This window comes from Dipteris shenzhenensis, chromosome 6 (genome assembly GCF_047967505.1).
Source record: "Dipteris shenzhenensis isolate YYH24624 ecotype China chromosome 6, Dip_SZ_1.0, whole genome shotgun sequence".
Taxonomy (NCBI): domain Eukaryota; kingdom Viridiplantae; phylum Streptophyta; class Polypodiopsida; order Gleicheniales; family Dipteridaceae; genus Dipteris; species Dipteris shenzhenensis.
In genome coordinates, this window is record NC_141601.1 from 41,722,216 (window position 1) to 41,740,404 (window position 18,189).

General features: G+C 49.1%; 1 protein-coding gene across 2 annotated transcripts in view; it reads left to right on the top strand.

The window, feature by feature from the left end:
• Nucleotides 1–18,189, top strand: part of LOC147901186 (Pseudouridine synthase family protein) — a 161,389-nt gene that overhangs the window by 98,673 nt on the left and 44,527 nt on the right. The window contains exon 7 of one of the 2 annotated variants that reach the window (XM_087375705.1): nucleotides 16,958–17,374. The exons of the other annotated variant lie outside the window; for it this stretch is intronic. Coding sequence (XP_087231831.1) covers nucleotides 16,958–17,374 — 417 coding nt within the window. The remainder of the gene's footprint in view (nucleotides 1–16,957; nucleotides 17,375–18,189) is intronic. 2 annotated transcript variants of the gene reach the window in all.

Below are 18,189 nucleotides of genomic sequence, written 5' to 3' on the forward strand. Positions count from 1 at the left end.
AATGATAGGAGCACTGGCGCATGGTCAGAAAGTGTCGTCCCTGGAACTATACCCGCCTGACCGCCTCTGCTGATGGCCCAATCACTGACATAAAATCTATCAAGCCTCTCCAGGAGTCTGCCTCCTTCCCTGCGGAAGCCCCAAGAGAAGTCCAGGCTCCCGTGCCAACGCCGGAAGGACGGGTCTCTCCAACTGTCCCTCCCTCCTGTCGCGAAGATGAAAGAGTCCCAAGCTGACTGCTCTGCCTGAGCCATACCTGTGAACTCCGGACCTCTGCCCTGCTGGTCCTCCAAGGTCTCCAGATTGTTGAAGTCACCTCCAACAATCCAGGAATCCATGTCTGGAAGAATCCCTGTAAGTGTCCTCCAGAAGGTGGCTCTGCATCGGAGGTCTGTGGGAGCATAAATGTTGAGGATTCCTATTTTGGATCCCTCCAAATCCAGGCCTACCCAAAGGGCCCGGCCTGGGATCAACGTGCCATGACCGAAAACTCCCTGGGCTAACTGCTCGCACACGGAGGTACAGACACCCCCACTCCTCCCCTGTGCGCCGATCGAGGGCTCCCAATAAGTGTAGGAACGTCCAGGGAGAACCTTCCCGCATCTACGGGAATGAGCCGCAGAAAGCTTGTGCTCCTGGAGCAGAAGTACATCCAAACGACCAATCACTGCAAGCTGAAGTTCCTGTCGCAAAATGAGCTTCCTGGGACCACGGGTGCCAGAAGAGTGAAACCCGTTCACATTCCAGGATACGAGGTGTAGGCTCATGGAGAGGGATGGGAGGCTGCGAACAACTGTCTGCTCGCGGTCGAAGTCGATGAAGAAGCAGACATATCGGAATGGAGGCGCTGCCGCTTATGAGAAGGTTTGGAGGGGGAGACGGGGTCGTCTTGCCCGTTCTTCAACACCTTCAGCAAAGGCGAGAGGCCTTTGGTGCCATGAGCAAATGCTTTCTCGAGCCAGCTCGAGATCTCTGAAGTGGTCATCCCATAGAAGGTTCGGAGTTTCTGATGGGACCAAGCTCTGACATCCTGGGGGAGGGGCCATTACAGGGGAGGTCTGAGGATCACAATCAGTCGGAAGCGTTTGGCGGCGCAACGCCACCGTAGGCGCACATCGCCCTCGGACCACTGGGTCTCGAGAAGCTGCCCACCGGACGGGCCTATCCAGGAGCAAACCTGGGCGTGCGTCTGCTCTCTGAGAGCCTCCCAAACCGAGTCGTCTGTCCAGGTCTCGGTGCCATCGCTGAGGAACGTGAAAGCGAAGCTAGGGCCGTCCCTAGGGGCCAAGGCGGCAATCCTCCCATCCGCCCCTTTGCGGAGCAGGAAGATACTGATGTCGAGACAAGCCGGGAAGGTCCCAAGGTCGGCCACATCCAAGTAGTCCCAGGGGCCAGATCTGTAAAAGTCTCGAGGAAGCTCTCTCTCCTGAAGCTGAGACCCATCAGAGTCTGCCATTGAGGGGCTAGCGGACAGGGAAGCCTGCTCCAGTGGTGGTGTAGACTCCGGGTGTCCTGCCAGCGGAGGGGGAGGGGGAGGAGGCTGAGGGGTAGGCGACTCGGACTCCACGGAGGCGACTAGCGGAGGAGGTGGAGGAGGAGCGGGGGCTGCCCTCGGCTGGGAAGCCGACGGTGCAACTAGCTCTGTAGGAGAGTCGAGGGGGACGGGGGGGGGGGGGGGGGATGGGGATGCAACTGGAACTGGGGCTGAGAAGGAGGAGGAGGAGACTGAGGAAGAAGAGGCGTGGGCTGAAGCTGCGGGTCGGGCGAAGGGGGGGGAAACTGGGGAAGGGGCTGGGACTGAGTGGAAAGGGGCGGGGGAGCGGGAGAGAGGGGGATCTGAGGCTGTGAAGGGCGGGCTGCCGTCGAAGAAGAAGCTCTCCCAGGTCCCTGGGGCGACTGCCTGTCAGGTCTCTGGGGTGCTGCTGCCCGAAGGGTAACCTCTGCCTCCTTGCCTTTGTCCGAAATCTTCTTGTTCTTTCCTCTTTTCCTTCTAACCTCGGTCCAACCGCCCACTAACTCTGGACCGGACTCCGGCTGCCTCGGCTCCTCCTGACGTGGCTGTCCGGGGGGGGGGCGGGGGCGGCGGGGGCGGGGGCGGGGGGGGTCGAGACGAGCTGGCGAAACGTGGACAAACAGCCGCCAAGTGCCCAAAGCCGTGGCACCTCAGGCACTGACCTGGCTGTCCGGTGACTATCATGCTCTGGGTGATGCTGCCGGCATCTGTCACGATCTCGATCACTGCAGGGAGAGTCGCAGGATCTGCCACAGCCACTCGGACTCGGGGGGCTCCTGCCGTAGTCACCGCGTCGGCGAAAGTGTCGTGCATAACCCAGCCAAAGTGGGAGCCCAAGTCCCTGACAATCGGCCGCAGCTCAGCAGCAAGACCTGGAAAAACTAGTGTCACTGGGTGGCGAGGTATACGGAACCGAACATCAAAATCCGCTGCGCTGAATCCACGGTACCACGGGACTATCATGATAATCTTTCCATCCACCGATGTGGGGGAACCGGCAGTCAGGTTGCTCGCAGCTTTCTCATTGGAGAGTTTGAGCCAGAAGATGCCCCTTCCCATAAGGGCCACCTCCTCAATATGGCCATCCTCTAGCAGGAGAGTGGACTGGAGCCAGTCCCTGATGGCTGATCTGGAGGGAGAGTGTCCAATGACTCTACCGTAAACAGAGGTACGGGCAAAGTCAATGGCAACCTCCTGAACACGAGATGATTGTTGCTCTGTCAGGATAACGCGGTAGGCATCTGGAGAGGGAGGGTCCGACTGGGCCTCCGGATCCGGGCAGGGAGCCGCCATACCGCCAAGACTAACTGCAAGCTTCCGATGAGGAAAAGGCTGCCACCCAAAAAAGGGGGTCGAAGCGGGAGGGTGGAGCCTGGGTGTGGAGAGGACGGTTGCGGAGGCGGAAGGTGGAGAGAATGGAGGGCGGAGGACGGAGGGGCGAAACGGAAGGCTGGGAGGCGGGGGTGACGCGGGGGGAGTGGGGGCGGAGAGTTGGTGAAGTGAAGAGGCGGCGGGATCGGGGTGAGGCGGGGAGGGGCGGAAGGGAGGGGGTGGCGGGGTGGAGGAGTGGAGCGGACGGGCGGGCGAGGCGGAGTGAGGGGGCGGGGGGTTCGGGGGCGGGGGGCGGGGTGAAGGGTGCGGGGTGCCCAAAAAAAAAAAAAAAAAAGGTGAGGGGGTACGGGGCGCGGAAGGGCGGGGGGGGCGGGGTTGGTGTGGCGAGGGGCGGAGAGGTGAAGCGGGGGGCGGGGAGAGCGGAATGGAGGCGGGGGGGGCGGGTGAAGCGAGGGGGGTCGGGCGGGTGAGGCTGAGCTTCGAGAGGGGGGTGAGGTGAAGCGAGGGGGGGAGAGAGGAGGCGAGGGGCGGCGATGGAGAGGCGAGGTGGAGGGGAGCGGAGGGACGAGGTGGAGGGGAGCGGAGAGGCGAGAGAGCGGCGAGGTGGGTGAGGGCGGAGGCGAGGGGCGCAGCGAGGTGGGCGGCGGGTGAGGGAGAGGGGGGGCGGGGGGCGAGGGCGGAGGGGCAGGGGGTGGGGGTGGTCAAGGCGAGGGGAGGAGCTAGGGGGGGGGAGGTAGAGCTAGCGGTGGGGGGGAGGGGAAGCTCGCAGGAGCGTACGCAGAGTAGAAGTATGCTCTCTCAATCACGGATCAGAAAGAAGGTTTATCTTTGGTCTTTGCAGTGAAGAAGTTTAGGTCATACTTGCTGCCTCGCCCTTTTTTCTTCCTTACGTCTCAACCTATTTTACAATTTTTGGTTCGCAAACCCAATCCTGCTGGAAAGTTTGCTAAGTGGATTTGTGTTCTTCAAGAGTTCTCTTTCACTTTTATTATAGAAAGCACCACTAGAGCTTCTCTGGCAGATTTGCTTACAGGTAAGAAGGAAGAAGAAGTAACAAAGGCAAAGGAAAACTTAGATGAAGAGTTGGAGACCCCGCCAACAGCTTTCAAGCTGCATTTTGATGGAGCCTTTAGCCCTTCTAGGAAATGTGGGGCTGGGGGGATAATTCTATTTGATCCAGAAGGAAAAGAGGTATGGGCCAAGGGTAGGCAATCTCCTGAAGTAATATCAAATAATGTGGCTGAGTACAATGCATTGATCTGTGGATTAGAAGATTGCCTAAAGGAAGGAGTGAAAGAGGTAGAGGTTAAAGGAGACTCTCAACTGGTCATTAGGCAAATGAAAGGTGTTTATAAGGCACGGAGTCCTAATCTATAAGATCTTTATAAAAGAGCGATGGAGTTAAAGGGAGCTTTTGAGTTTGAAGTTACTCTTGCATTGATAGATACAGGTTGTTGGCCAGAGCTCCAAGATGTTCAATATTACTTGGATGAAAGACATTTTCCTCATGGATTGACCCCTCAACAAAAGCAGAGGCTCACAAGGAAGGCTCGTCCTTATACAATCCTTGGGGATGTTCTATACAAGCAAGGTAAAGATAAGGTTCTTAGGAGGGTAGTGAGCTTGGAAGAATCTAAAAGGATTATGGAGCTGTGTCATGAATGTTTAGGTCACTTTACTTCAACGAGCACTACTTGAAAGATCCTTAACAGAGGGTATTATTGACCCCGACTCAACAAAGATGTCCATGAGTGGTGCCGAAGTTGTGAGGTATGCCAAGCATATGGACGCAAGCAATTGGTTCGTGGGCCCTTGAATCCCATTCCAGCATATGGTCCATTTAAGAGGTGGGGTTTGGATTTTGTTAGCCCCCTTCCTCGTTCTTCACAAGGGAAGTATTATATATTAGTTGCAACTGATTATGCAACTAGATGGGCAGAAGCAAAAGCTACTGTCAACAACAAAGCAACAATGGTGGCATCATTTCTTAAGGAATTTATATGTGCCCGTTGGAAATCCTTACAGATGGAGGGAGGTCTTTTAGGAATGACTTGATTGAATCTTTGGTGCACAAATTGAAAATAAATCATGTCATATCAACTCCATATTATCCCCAATGCAATGGTCTTGTGGAAAAAACCAAAGGTTTGCTTTGTGGGTCCTTGTCTAAGCTAGTAGACACCATGAAAAGGAAGTGGGATGTGCATATACCAGAGGTTTTGTGGGCTTATAGAACCACTCATAAGCTCTTCCTTGGTTTCACACCTTTTCAGCTAGTTTATGGAGTGGAGGCCATCTTGCCAATAGAATTGGAAATCTCAAGCCTTCGCACGTCTTTTTCTCGATTGTGCAACGAAGAAGAAACACATGCCCAACGTCTAGTACAGCTGGAGACCTTGGATGAGAAGCGGCTTCAAGTACTTCAACATTTGGAGGCAGCACAACAACGTCGCAAAGCAAGCTATGATGCTCTTACCAAGAAGAAGAAGAAGCCAGAACTCAAAGAAGGAAGCTTGGTCATGAAGTTTGACGGTCGTGTGGAGAAGCGGCTAGACAAGAAATTCCTTCGGCGCTGGGAAGGTCCCTTCAGGATGAAGAAAAAGTTCAAAAATAACACTTATCTTTTGGAAGATGCAAATGGTCAAGAGGTCCCTGGACGTGCCAATGAGTACCGGTTTAAAGTATTTTATCCGCGGATCCATGGCCAACAGACCCCCATGCCAAGCACGGGGATCTGCTTGGGGGAGAAAGATGTGACAACAAAAAATGATATTTTGTTTTGAAACCTGTGGGAGGATTTGTGGGACCCGCAAGGTGACAAAAGCTAGCCATTATCCCCTCTAGGGCTCAGTGGATTATTCTTTTGATTGGAGGGCGTAAGGTTGGCTTCCTCAACCTATATGCCTCCAACATTAGAGGGGAACGTGTCCTTATGTGGAAGACTTTGCTCTCCTGGGCCCCCATTGTGGATTCTTGGGTGATTGGAGGTGACTTTAACATGGTCGAGTTACCTTCAGACAAAAAAGGGGGTAGAGAAGGCAGACTTCACTCTTTGGAGAGAGCAGCTTGGGATGCCTTCCTTTTCCATTTCTGTGGCAGAGATACTTGGTGTGATGATGCCTTTCTTATTCAGCCACAGTCCCTCCTGTTCTCTTGGTCGAACAGGAGGCAACAGATGCCTATTCATGCACGCATTGACAGATTTTATGTAGATGACTGGGCACTAGACAGAGGTGGATCGGTATGCATTGCTGCGGGGGTTTCCACTTCAGACCACTTCCCTGTTGTTCCGGCTATCTCTGAGCCTCACTTGAGAGGCCGATCTGCCAGCATCAGGATTCCAGATGCCTTTTACACAGAGGAGGACCTTACGGAGACAGCCCTACGGATATGGTTTGCTCATGTCCACGGTGGGCAGCCACATCCATCACATTTAGCCGCTGCCCTCTCTGGTATTAGCGACTTTTACTGCTCAGTTGCTTCTACCAGGAGACGAGATATTCTCAGATGTGAGATTGGTGTTCGCCAGCAGTTAGCAGCTTTGCAGAGGGAAGAGCAGAAACGGCCTTCAGATGCTTGGATTCAGGAGCGCCTTGCTGCAGCGAGGGCTCATCTGCAGTTATTGCTTGATCAGAGAGCAGAGTATGCCTTTCATGCACGGGAGTCCTTCTGGATTCAGATGGGTGGTAGAGTCAATAAACACTTTTTCTCTACTCTTGGCCCTAGACATAGTAGAGAGAGTGTATCTCAGCTTATTGACTCACATGGGGTTTTACAGACAGAGCCAGATGACGTCTTACGCATAGCTTCAGATTTCTATGCCACCCTCCTTACTGCTGATCCTGAGACACACGATATAGAGGATGCTAGACAGGCTATTTGGCAGAGTATCCCAGTGTTGGTGAATCCGGATATGCATGTTCTACTTGACGCACCTTTCACCAACACAGAGTTCAGGACTGCACTTTCAGCCCTTCACAAGGGCAAGTGCCCAGGTTTAGATGGCCTCACCCTGTCTTTTTCCATTGCATTTTGGGATATGATTGGAGACTATATTACTTCACAGCCATGCAGGCCATTTGGGACTCTGGCGAGATGCCTGAGTCGCTTACAGAGGGCCTCATCCACCTTATCCCAAAAGGAGGTAGCAGAAATTTATTGTCCCAGTGGAGGCCTATCACACTTCTGGGGACTTGTTACAAGATTCTGGCCAAGGCTATCAGCCTCCGATTGCAGCCACTTCTCCCTGATCTTATTCATGACACTCAGACGGGATTTGTGCATGGCAGAAGTATTTTTGATAACATTTTTTCTTTCTGGGAAGCTTCAGAGTGGGCCATGCAGAGTGGCCAGAATCTTGCCATTCTACTATTGGATTTTGAAAAAGCTTATGACAGAGTAGATTGGAGTTTTTTGGAGGGCACCCTTCTACGCTTTGGATTCACTGATGTTTGGATCAGAGGTGTTTCCTCTTTGTACAGATCAGCCCATAGCCAGGTACTTATTGGTGGGGTAAGGGGTGAGAGATTTCAGATTTCGAGATCAGTCCGTCAGGGATGCCCCCTTGCTCCTTTCCTTTTTTTATTCGTGGCGAAGCTATGAGCATCTATGTTAGATCTCAAGCTGACATCTTTGGGCTGAGACTTCCCATCAGAAGAGAAGAGGAGCTGCTTGACAGTGAGTTGGCTGATGACACAGCGATTTATTTGGATGCCTCTCCACAGACGCTGACTTCTTTCAGGACAGCATTGGATTTATTTTGCTTGGCGGCAGGGGCGCAGATAAATTGGCATAAATCCAATGGCTTTTGGATCAGTGATGAGGACACTCCAGTTTGGGGGCTTGACATAGGGTTCACTTGGGTTCAGAGGGGTGTGCCTATCAGGTATTTGGGCTGCCAGGTCGGCTTGGGTATTTCTACCACGCAGCAGTTTGCTCCCGTGTTGGAGAGCATCAGAAGGAAGCTTCTCTTTTGGAGCTCAGCCAAGCTGGATCTTGCCTCTAGAGTTGTGGTGGTCAACGAGGTCCTCCTGGCCACTGCCTGGTTTATTTGTTCATGTTGGTGCCGTTCTAGGGACTGCATCATTCAGCTCAGAAGACCGATCAGGAACTTTCTCTGGAGTGGGCTTGATGGCACAGCAGATGCCTTAGCCAGAGTGGCTTGGGAGACCCTCATCCTCCCTACACAGGATGGGGGTCTCAATATTATTGATCCAGATTCACAGTGCAGAGCTTTACTTTGCAAGATAGTGGTGCGAGGACTTATGCCAGGACAGGAACCGTGGAAGGACTTTCTTATCAGCAGCATACAGAGGTGCACACCTTCCTCAGGAGGAGACTGGATGATCAGTGTTAGATGGATCTTCACCACAGCACACCTCAGATCACCTTCATCCCCTCTCATGGTTGCCATTCTGAAAGCTTGGGCTAGTTTCAGAAGCTCTCTTCGGAGGATTCCTCCTTCCTCCCAGGAAGAGATTGATAGGCAGCCCATCATGTGGAACGACAGTATTTTAGATGATCGTGGCAGGCCACTGGGTGCCTCACTCTACATGCAGTGGGCCAGGTGGGAGAGGGGACCTGCTTCTTCTTTGGGATCTTGGAAAGCTTTCCGTAGGCTTCTAGAGGAAACCAAATCAAGGTTGACAGGACATCTCAGAGGGAGTGCAGGGAGGATCTTGCAGATTGAGACAGCCCTTCCAGAGGCTTGGATAGACACAGATGATATGCCTCTCACTTCCTCCACTTGGGCAGGTACTTTCTCGAGAGGCGGGGTTCCACTTCAGGTCTTAGCCTTCCGAGATGCACAGGAGGATGCTTTGGTTTTCAGTGTCCAAGATGGTGGCAGATTGCTCAGATCTACAGAGGACATCTTGCTTGAGTCTGCTTTTCAGCCTATCAGGGTTGTAGGCCTTTTGATGCAGGGATCAGATTCAGAGTGGTTCTTAGACCCTGACCCCCAGTTACTCTCCACCGGGTCTTGGAGGCTCTGGCTCTATGGAGGAGTTCCCATCAGGTATTTATAGTGGGACCCCGGAGAGTGGGAGTGGATTGACGCGGGGCATCGAGAGAAGACCATCCCCTTCTTTCGTTACACGGTCAGTAATGCCAGGAGATTTCAGCTCAGTAGTAGAGGCTAGAGACCCTCCAGAGTTCCTCATTGGGAGACTTTTGGTATTACTGCGGATCAGCAGAGGTACTTCTGGAGGAGGCTCTGGAAATCCCACAGGAATAGAAAGATCACTATCTTCTTTTGGCTTTCTATACGAAGCTTAAAGAGACACTCACTCTCTATCTTCTCATATCAAAACAAAGATATAGACGTCAAAGGTGAGGTTGTACTCTAGCATTGGAAATAAGAAAGGCTGAGGGGAAGCATTGATTTGAGCTAATCGGTCAGTCCCAAAAGTAAGGGCGAGCCGTTGTTGGAAGAACATCTTTTGACTCAACACAATGTTCCCTCAGTTGGACTTAAAAACAGCTTTCCTTAACGGGGACTTGCAGGAAGAGTTTTATGTCAAACAACCTCTTGGATTTAAGCTTTCTGGCAATGCACTTCAGGTTTGCAAGCTTAACAAAGCTTTATATGGGCTGAAACAAGCCCCATGTGCATGGTATGCCAAGATTGATGCATTCCTGGCAAGTAAGGGGTTACATAATAGTCCCACGGAAAGCACCCTCTACATCAAGAAGGATGGGGGGGATATTTTGGTCATCATTCTTTATGTAGATGGCATGCTGCTCACAGGGTCAAATGAGGAAATAATTGCATATTTCAAAGCTGAGTTGAAAGCTGAATTTGACATGACAGATTTGGGCATGTTAAATTTCTATTTAGGGATCCAGTTTATACAAGACAAGCGTGGCATCGTTATGTCTCAATCCAAGTATGTGCAGAAGCTCTTGGATAGGTTCAACATGCATGATTGTAAGTTTATTGCCACTCCCATGGAGCCGGGGCTGAAGCTTACTATGTATGATGCAGGTGAATCAGTGGATGTCACACTTTACAGCCAGGCTGTTGGATGCCTCGTCTATTTGTGCAATACAAGGCCCGATATTTAGTATGCAGTATTTCAGGTGAGCAGATATATGCAGAGCCCAAAGAGAACACATTGGCAGGCTATGAAACACATCTTCTGTTATTTGCAAGGCACAAAGTCATATGGCTTGATGTTTCCCAGGGGGGGTGACTTGCAGATGCATGCTTACAGTGATTCAGATTGGGTTGGAGACTATGATACCAGGCAATCCACTAGTGGTAATTGTTTCTTTTTGGGCAAAGCTTGCATTTCTTGGCTGAGCAAGAAGCAATCTACAGTGGCTACTTCCTCATGTGAAGCTTAGTACAAGGCAGCTTTCACAGTGACAGTTGAATGTGTTTGGCTGCGACGTTTGTTCGCTGATCTTCGTCTCTTATTGGAGGGTCCTTCTCCAATTCTCATTGATAGTCAGAGTGCTATAGCAGTGGCAAAGAATCGTGTGTTTCATGCTCGCACGAAGCACATTGAGGTTCATTATCATTATGTCAGAGAGAAGTTGCATGCTGGGGAGATTAGTATGATCTATGTGTCAACACATGACAATGTTGCAAACATCTTCACCAAAGCACTTCCACGTGAGAAGTTTGAGGCATTTCGCAGTGCCCTAAACTTATCTCCTTTTGGCAATTGATCACTTCCTTGTACACCACATTGGCACTGTAGGAGGGTGTTAGAATTATTATCATATTCTAGGTAGTGGCCAATGTAAGTGGTTAGGGGCGCTTTTTCCTCTTTGAGGTTTTTCCCCCTAACCACAGTCTAATCCCTAACTACGGTTAGTGGATAAGATAGGGTTTTGTCAATTAGACAAAACCCCTCACTTCACTTTTGTACTCACTTCATTTCAGTCCACTATTGCTCACTCTCTTGCTTTCTAATTGACAAAACCCCTCACTTCACTTTTGTACTCACTTCATTTCAGTCCACTATTGCTCACTCTCTTGCTCTCTCTTGCTCACCTTTTGTTCAGAATTATTATCATATTCTAGATAGTGGCCAATTTAATGTAATAAGTGGGTTAGGGGCACTTTTCCCTCTTTGAGGTTTTTCCTTCTAACCACAATCTAATCCCTAACTACGGTTAGTGGATAAGATAGGGTTTTGTCACTTAGACAAAACCCCTCACTTCACTTTTGTACTTACTTCATTTCAGTCTACTATTCAATAGACTTACGTTTAGCTCACTCTCTTGCTCTCTCTTGCTCACCTTTTGTTCATAGACAGTGGCATGGATGAGGCGATCCCAACGGGGTGTGGGAGCGTAGGCTAACTGAGAGGGAGAGGGGAGAAAGAAAGAAAGAAGGAAAGTTTATTAAAGTCTTTGAAAGATCGATGGGTCTATGAGAATGTGAAAAACCTGGTACAAACGAGCTGTGGTGGTGGAGCTACTAAACGAGCATCCACACCAATGCAAATGCAAAAAATGCAAAATGTCAGTACTAAATCCCAAGTACAACATAGTCATGTCATGTCGGTAGTCGTATCTCATCATCATCATCATCATCAAGGTGGATGAGGCAATGGGGGCATGGAATCGGCGATAGAGTGTTGTTGGCCACTCAAAGGTGCAGCCCTGGCATGTCTTCTGGTCATAGCTCTGCGTCTAACCAAGGCTACTGTGACCCCCGTCGGGCGAGACCCAACTCTAAACATAGAGGGGATGTCCCCAAGTGTGATCTGTGTGTCAACCCTCTGTATGAGCTGTCGGGTCACAGGCGCTGGGTCACGGTCATGTCGACGCCTCATCTCGTGGGTGTCCATGTGATCTGGCTGAAAAAACTCCGTGATAGAGCTCTGAGAAGGATCAGCGGAGAAAAAAGTTTGCTCCTGTCTCCGTGCTCGAAGTATCCTCTCGCGGTGTTTGAGTGCCTCATGAACGAAACCTGCCAAACATCGCTGGTCTGGGTAGGAGATGAATCAGACCAAAACCCCATATAGCTGTCTTTGAAGAGGTAGTGAAAACGTCCGCGGATCTCATAGTAAACAGGACACCAAAGATGAAGTGCTCCTCTGTCTCAATCTCCTGCATGTCACACAAAGTGCATTTGCGCCTCTCCCTGGGTAGTAGCTCTGCTCTGCCACTCTCGATACAAAGTCTATGTGAAGAGACCCGGAACTGCCCAAGAGAGATCCTCAGTGAGTGGGTCAATGAAACCCTCCGCTGTGATATGTAAGAAGTGATCTCTGTAGAAGCCCAGCTTCATTGGAAGATCACTTGGGCCACAGCCAGGTCCGGAATGTGTGTAGCTGTAATAGATCCTCACGGATAACCTGGTTGATCTCGTGTGATAGGAGGGGAGAAAACGGAGCATCCATGCTGTAGTGGAATGGAGGTAGTCTGTCCATGTGGAGCCCCAGTCCTTAAAACCATCTCTCTGTGCGTGGATACCAGTACCTTTGGTCTCCTCCTGCTACAAGTGCCATAGAAGAGGACTGTGCTAGCCATGGTAGCCTGCTATGCCCAGAGGTGTAATCCCCATACTCCGTGACTCGGTACAGATACATGATGACCTGAAATGCAGCATCTAGCTATAATGGGGGTGAGAGAGAAAGGTCGAGGCGTAATGCGGAGCAGTGTATCACACCTCCGAGATAGGTCATAAGCGGTGAGAGAGGTGTAACAGGAGAGGAAGGGAAGGAGGAGGTCTGTGACAACCCCCCTATCCCAGGGGAGTGGGAAGAGGCCAATGTCATGGGTATGTTGCTGGCAGTAACTGTAGCTTGGGATGTAGAGTTTGTAGCTGGAACTGAGGCTGAAGCTGAAGAAGAGGATGTAGCGGGGGCTGAAACTGAAACTGAAGCTGAAGCGGGGGCTGAAGTAGAAGCAGAGATTGAGGCTGAAGCTAAGGCTAAGGTGGATCCCGCCTTTGCTTTGCTGTCAAACCCAAATTTGCTTCGGTTGTAGCGTGTGTTCACATCCTCGAGTTTCAGTTCTGTTTGCTGTTTTTTTTGTCGTCTTTCTTGGTTTTTTTCATCTCTTTATCTCCTTTTCCCATTTCTTGGGCTGACTTCGATGTCCTTTGTATAGGTCCTAGTGCAGGAGCGGGAGCGGGAGTATGAGGCCCCCCCCCATGGCGGGAGGCACAGCCATGGTAGGGAAGATGGGAGGGGTTGTGGGGAAGAGGCTGTGGGGGAGGGGGGTGGTTCGTTGTAGAGGATAGGGGGTGTGGGGGTAGGTTAGCTGCTGCGCGGGGGGGGGGGGCACAGAGAGAGAGAGAGAGAGAGAGACGTCCACAGAAAGCCTCGCGGGCCTATGGGACAATGTGCAAAACACACCAAAAAGGGAAAAGAAGTCATATAAGCCACAAAGAGCTGGAGCAAAGGGCGCAGTAAGGCCCTTGCTGAGTACTATGTAGAAAATAAAATAAAGAAGCTCAATAGCTCAGTAGCTCAAGCAAAATCAAGTGTAAGATATATCACGTGCTATCTAAGGTAGGCTGAGACCGGGGCTGGAGCTCAGAAACTTAGAATCCGAGACCCGGCACCGTGATGGCATGCCTATGAGTGGTACAAATGTCTCGGATCTGCGTCTTTCTAGCTGTCTCATGCTGTGGTGGCGGAGGGGGACGTGGTCTCCTCAATCTCTAAACTCGCTAAGCTATGTTCAGAGTGACCCCTTGTCTCGGGCGGTCTCCTCTAAGGAAAGCTGTAATACGTGTGACCTCAATAGAGGGTGCTCTGGTTGCTCTCCGTGTCGCAAGTGGCCTCTGCACCCCTCTCTCAGAAATCCAAATTGCCCGAATATTGGCTAGGTCCTCCTCCACCCCAATGTGTCCTAGGGCTGACTCAAAGGCATAGAAAGTTGTGACCCGCCGTTGTGTCTGATCAACCTCTGTATCCTGTGGTCTAGTCGCTCCCTGCTGCTCTTGGATTTGTCGTAGCAAGGTCTCCTTACGTCGGCGCATCTCAAGCAGATAGAGCCCAACATAGACCTAATCATAAAAGTGGATCAATCGTGATAGTGGACCAAAGCCACTTCCATCCTGGTAGAGACAGTGGTATCGCCCTCGGATCTTGTAGTAGGCTGGGCAGGCGCAGAGAAAGTGCTCCTCTGTTTCAATCACTCCGAGTGTGCATAGCATGCAGATCCGCTGCTCTCTGGGTAAACTTGCTGCTCTCCCAGTCTCAATCCTTAGTTGATGGGATGAAACCCGCATCTGCCCAATAGCGATCCTCAATGCATGTGAGACTCCTCTGTCCTCGAGATACTAGGGTTTGATGATTAACCCCTCCTCTGAGACGCTCAAGAAATGATCGCAGTAAAATTAGGTCTTGACTCGAGCTCTTGATCCCGCCCCGTCCGAGATGTGTGGAGCTGGAGGAGATCTAACCGTATGATATGGTTAATCTCATCTCGCGGGATCGCGACTCAGGGGGTGCATCCATACTATACTGAAAGGGATGAAGCTTGTCCATCTGAATCCCGTGTCATGTGGATACACGTGCATACCATGTGTCCGTCCCGCTCTCAGCAAATCTTCTAGATGACTCCAGGGCCAACCTCGGTAGTCTCCAATGGGGTAGGTCCCAAACTCTGTGAATGAATGTCACTGTCTGGAAGATGGCATCAGTCTGTAGTGGTGTCATGCCGGACTCTGCTTGTACTATCTTATGAGGGAGTGAGGGCTTGCTCCGAATCATCCTAGATCCCATGGTCACCTGTAGCCTCTCAAATCTCCTCCACTCTGCTATCGGTAGATCACAACCCCATAAGGGTGCTGCATACATGGCAGTCAGTCGCACTAGTGTATCGAAGAGCCAGCACTTCGTCAGTGGGTCTTGAAAGTGCGCCTGGAAGCACTATCTCTCCAATCGTGCCAAAGCACCCTGCCCCCATGTGAGTCGTGCTTGGGCTGCATGTGTGATAGTGAAACGGGGTCATGTGAAGACTGCTCCCAACTATGTGTAGGACTGCACTATATCCATTGGCTCATCTTGATAGGTGAAACTAAGTCGGCGAAGCACTACATGTGAGGTGTTGAAGAATTGCCCCCCACAAGTAGCAATCACCTTAGGTCCCCAAGATCGGAGTGCATCAAGCATCTCCAGAGAAGTGCTTGAAGCATCTTCACAATTGTTAAAAATCATATCTACTTCCTACTGCTAGCATTGTATGGGAAAACAACAATGTGGTAGCCTCATTACACATTACATCAGTTCAAATATAAGAGTGTTAGCCCTTTCTGTTCTTCCTGACTGTCCCTACCTTCTCTTCTGCTACTCTATGCCCCTTTCTAAAACTTCTCGTCATTATAGAGTTGAACAGGCTCATAGACCACCAATTATAAAGCCACAGCATCACACAGATAGATATTTTAGAGAAACTCATTGCCTCTTTTTATCAAGAGGCAAATGAATAGCACAGGACAGGATGACTGAGCAGGTGTGATGGACTGACAGATCAGACAATCTAGTATGCGTGCATGCAAAAAGCTCACTGAAGCTCCGTATGAAAGCCATTAAACCAAATTCAACACCAATGGTCTCAGGGTTGAATTGGATGCAAATGGTGACAAGCCAATTCCATATTGTACGAGCAGCTAGCGGGCCGCTTGAATTATTTTATGACAACTAGGCTTAACATTTTATATGTGGCTAATTGTAGCAGTCAATTTAATTATAGTCTATCCACAATTTGCTACACAGTTCTTGTTAGTAGTGGGGGCATTGTATGAGTTTGCAAGAATATAATACCATTGCTTTCTCATCCTTTCAGCTTTATGGCAGCCACTATTGCAATATGTGATTGCTTCAGTGATTACTTACTGATCTTGGCACATCATAACAGGTTTCTGTTCTTATTGGTTGTAATAACCAGTCTTATATTGCTTTTAGAAGAGAATCAGGGGAATGTTATCATGCCCAATCGCATATGTATCAAGTATCATTTCGTCCATGAGAAAGTGGAATGGGTCCAAATAATTTATTTGGTCTACAAAAGATTGTCTAACAGATATATTCACCACTCTACCAAAGAACACATTCTTTCTTTGCAAGCCTTTTTTTGGCATTTATGATAACTTCTTAAGAGGAAGATTTGATGATGCATAGGATGCTTGTTGGAATGTTGGAATCTTATTTATGGGTTATAACTATTTTTGCATTATGGGTGGGATCGTTGGGATAATGCTCTTGTGGGTTGAACTCATTTATGAGTCAACACTAGGTTGATTTGGTTACTCGGACCTAGATTTGTGTAACCGACATTTACTGTCCCATAGCATATTATTTAGGGATCAGTTTTAGTATTGTGCATCCCTAGGTTCCTTCTAGCTTATGGCGCAATAAATTTCTTAGTACTGTCCATGTGGCAGCACTAGATAAGCTGTGTCACTCCAAGATATAATCTACGTTAGGTCTAGGGTTTCATAACAAAACCCTATGTTTCTTTGTGTTACACTTGATGTGAGTAACCCCTCAAATACTGCATAGTTGAGAGTTAAAACTCTCTGTTTTGTTGGCCAACGTGAGTAAAGTGCACCATATCATTTCATGTTTTAACTTTGATGTCACATTTTATTCTTTGTAAAATGACATTAATATTCTTGTTTATTTACAAGATTCTCTTTGTAAGCTTTATGATATTGGGATAACGTGTGTAAGCTTGTGACAATTTTGATGATACTAATAATGGAAGCACATCATTTATCTGAGATAAAGAAGACCACTCAAAAGGGTTGCCATACTTGCCACATTCATTTGTGGATCAAATCTTTCCTCATCAATTGGTAGCATCATCTTTGAAAGGTTTATAGGTATTTTGACGTACATTCCTTGTTCCAGAATTGTCAAAATCCTGTATGAATTTCAATGTTGAAAATGGAATTAATTATTTATGTTACAAGTCTTTTTCAAAATTAGAAGTATTTTCTAGAAGAAAAAGACTTGCTTCTCTCTCTCTCTCTCTCTCTCTCTCTCTCTCTCTCTTTTGTGTCAACCAAGTAATTGCTATAATCTTGCTTATTGCTTATGGCACAAATGTGATAGGAGAATGTCTTTTGATTGGCTTAGGAATTGCAATACATGAGATAACCATTTATATCTAGTTCTCAACCTAACCATCTTTCAGGGTCGATATGCATTTCATAATTATACTGTACGGGCCCACTATAGAAAAAAAGCTCGCAATCTTGATGAGAATGTTATGAGGAAAGGCGATCCCATGGAAAAGGAAGAAACGTTAACAACATTGGAGGATGACGTTGATTCTAGTGATGATGACTCCCTCTTCGAAAACAGTGCAAACGACTTCAAAAATATAGATTATTGTTCCAAGGATGACAACTCACATATCGTGGAAGAGGTTCAATGTGCAGCTCCATCACCTCCTAAGGTTCGATGGCTTCATGAGCGCGATTTTGCAGATAAGATTAGCTCTGCACATTTCAGAAAGATCTTCACATTTTCATGCGGAGGATTGGATGCATACCAAGGGCTGCAATTTCTTAACCTAACAATACATGGAGAATCATTCATGCTTCATCAGGTACAAATTTATGTGGTCGATCTATTTGCATGTGTATGCATGGAGATTAATTCATGTAGTCACATGCGTGGTTGTTTCTCTCTTTCTCTGTATGTATGTTTGTTGGTGTCCATGGGCATGCTTGTATGTGTTAGAAGTCACTATCCCACCTGTGAGCCCCCAAATAAGGACAAGGGGTCAGTATACGAAGTAAAGAATAGACTTACCGGGGTTAGGTAATGCACACATGCCGGCAGTATTTTGGAGTTTGTGTACACCAGGCAGAACTGCAGCGATCCGCTATGGTACAGGAGAAGACTGCGAGGCTGGAGCGTCTGGAAGATGGACTGCCAGAGTCTATTTCTAGCCCTGGCAGCAGGCCCCTACACCCGCAGCAGTACCCTGTTCAAGTCATGTCAGTCTGGAGGATTACCAATCGGCAATCTGTGTAGGCCATCTTCTGGTGGTTCTACTGATGCCCTATAGGCCATGGTATGTGCCTTGTAGGCATAAATATAGGCACTTGTAGAGTTAGTGCCTTTTAGGCCACATAGGACACTTAGTCCTATGTGACACCTAGGACACTTAGTCCTAGGTCTAGGTACTTGTACCTTGTACTTCTCTTTTTTCTATCATCCAAGTTTGACGTGATGGCTAAGACGTGTGCGACACTTTGCTACCTGCACTCTCTCTCTCTCTCAAGTGATCCTACAGTGGTATCAGAGCCACGTTCGACTCGTTTCCTGCCCCCGGATCTGCATCTGCTCCCTGTGCCACCATCCGTACAATCTGTACGACTGTGCGGACGACCGTACAGATCCCGCATCAGAATCTGT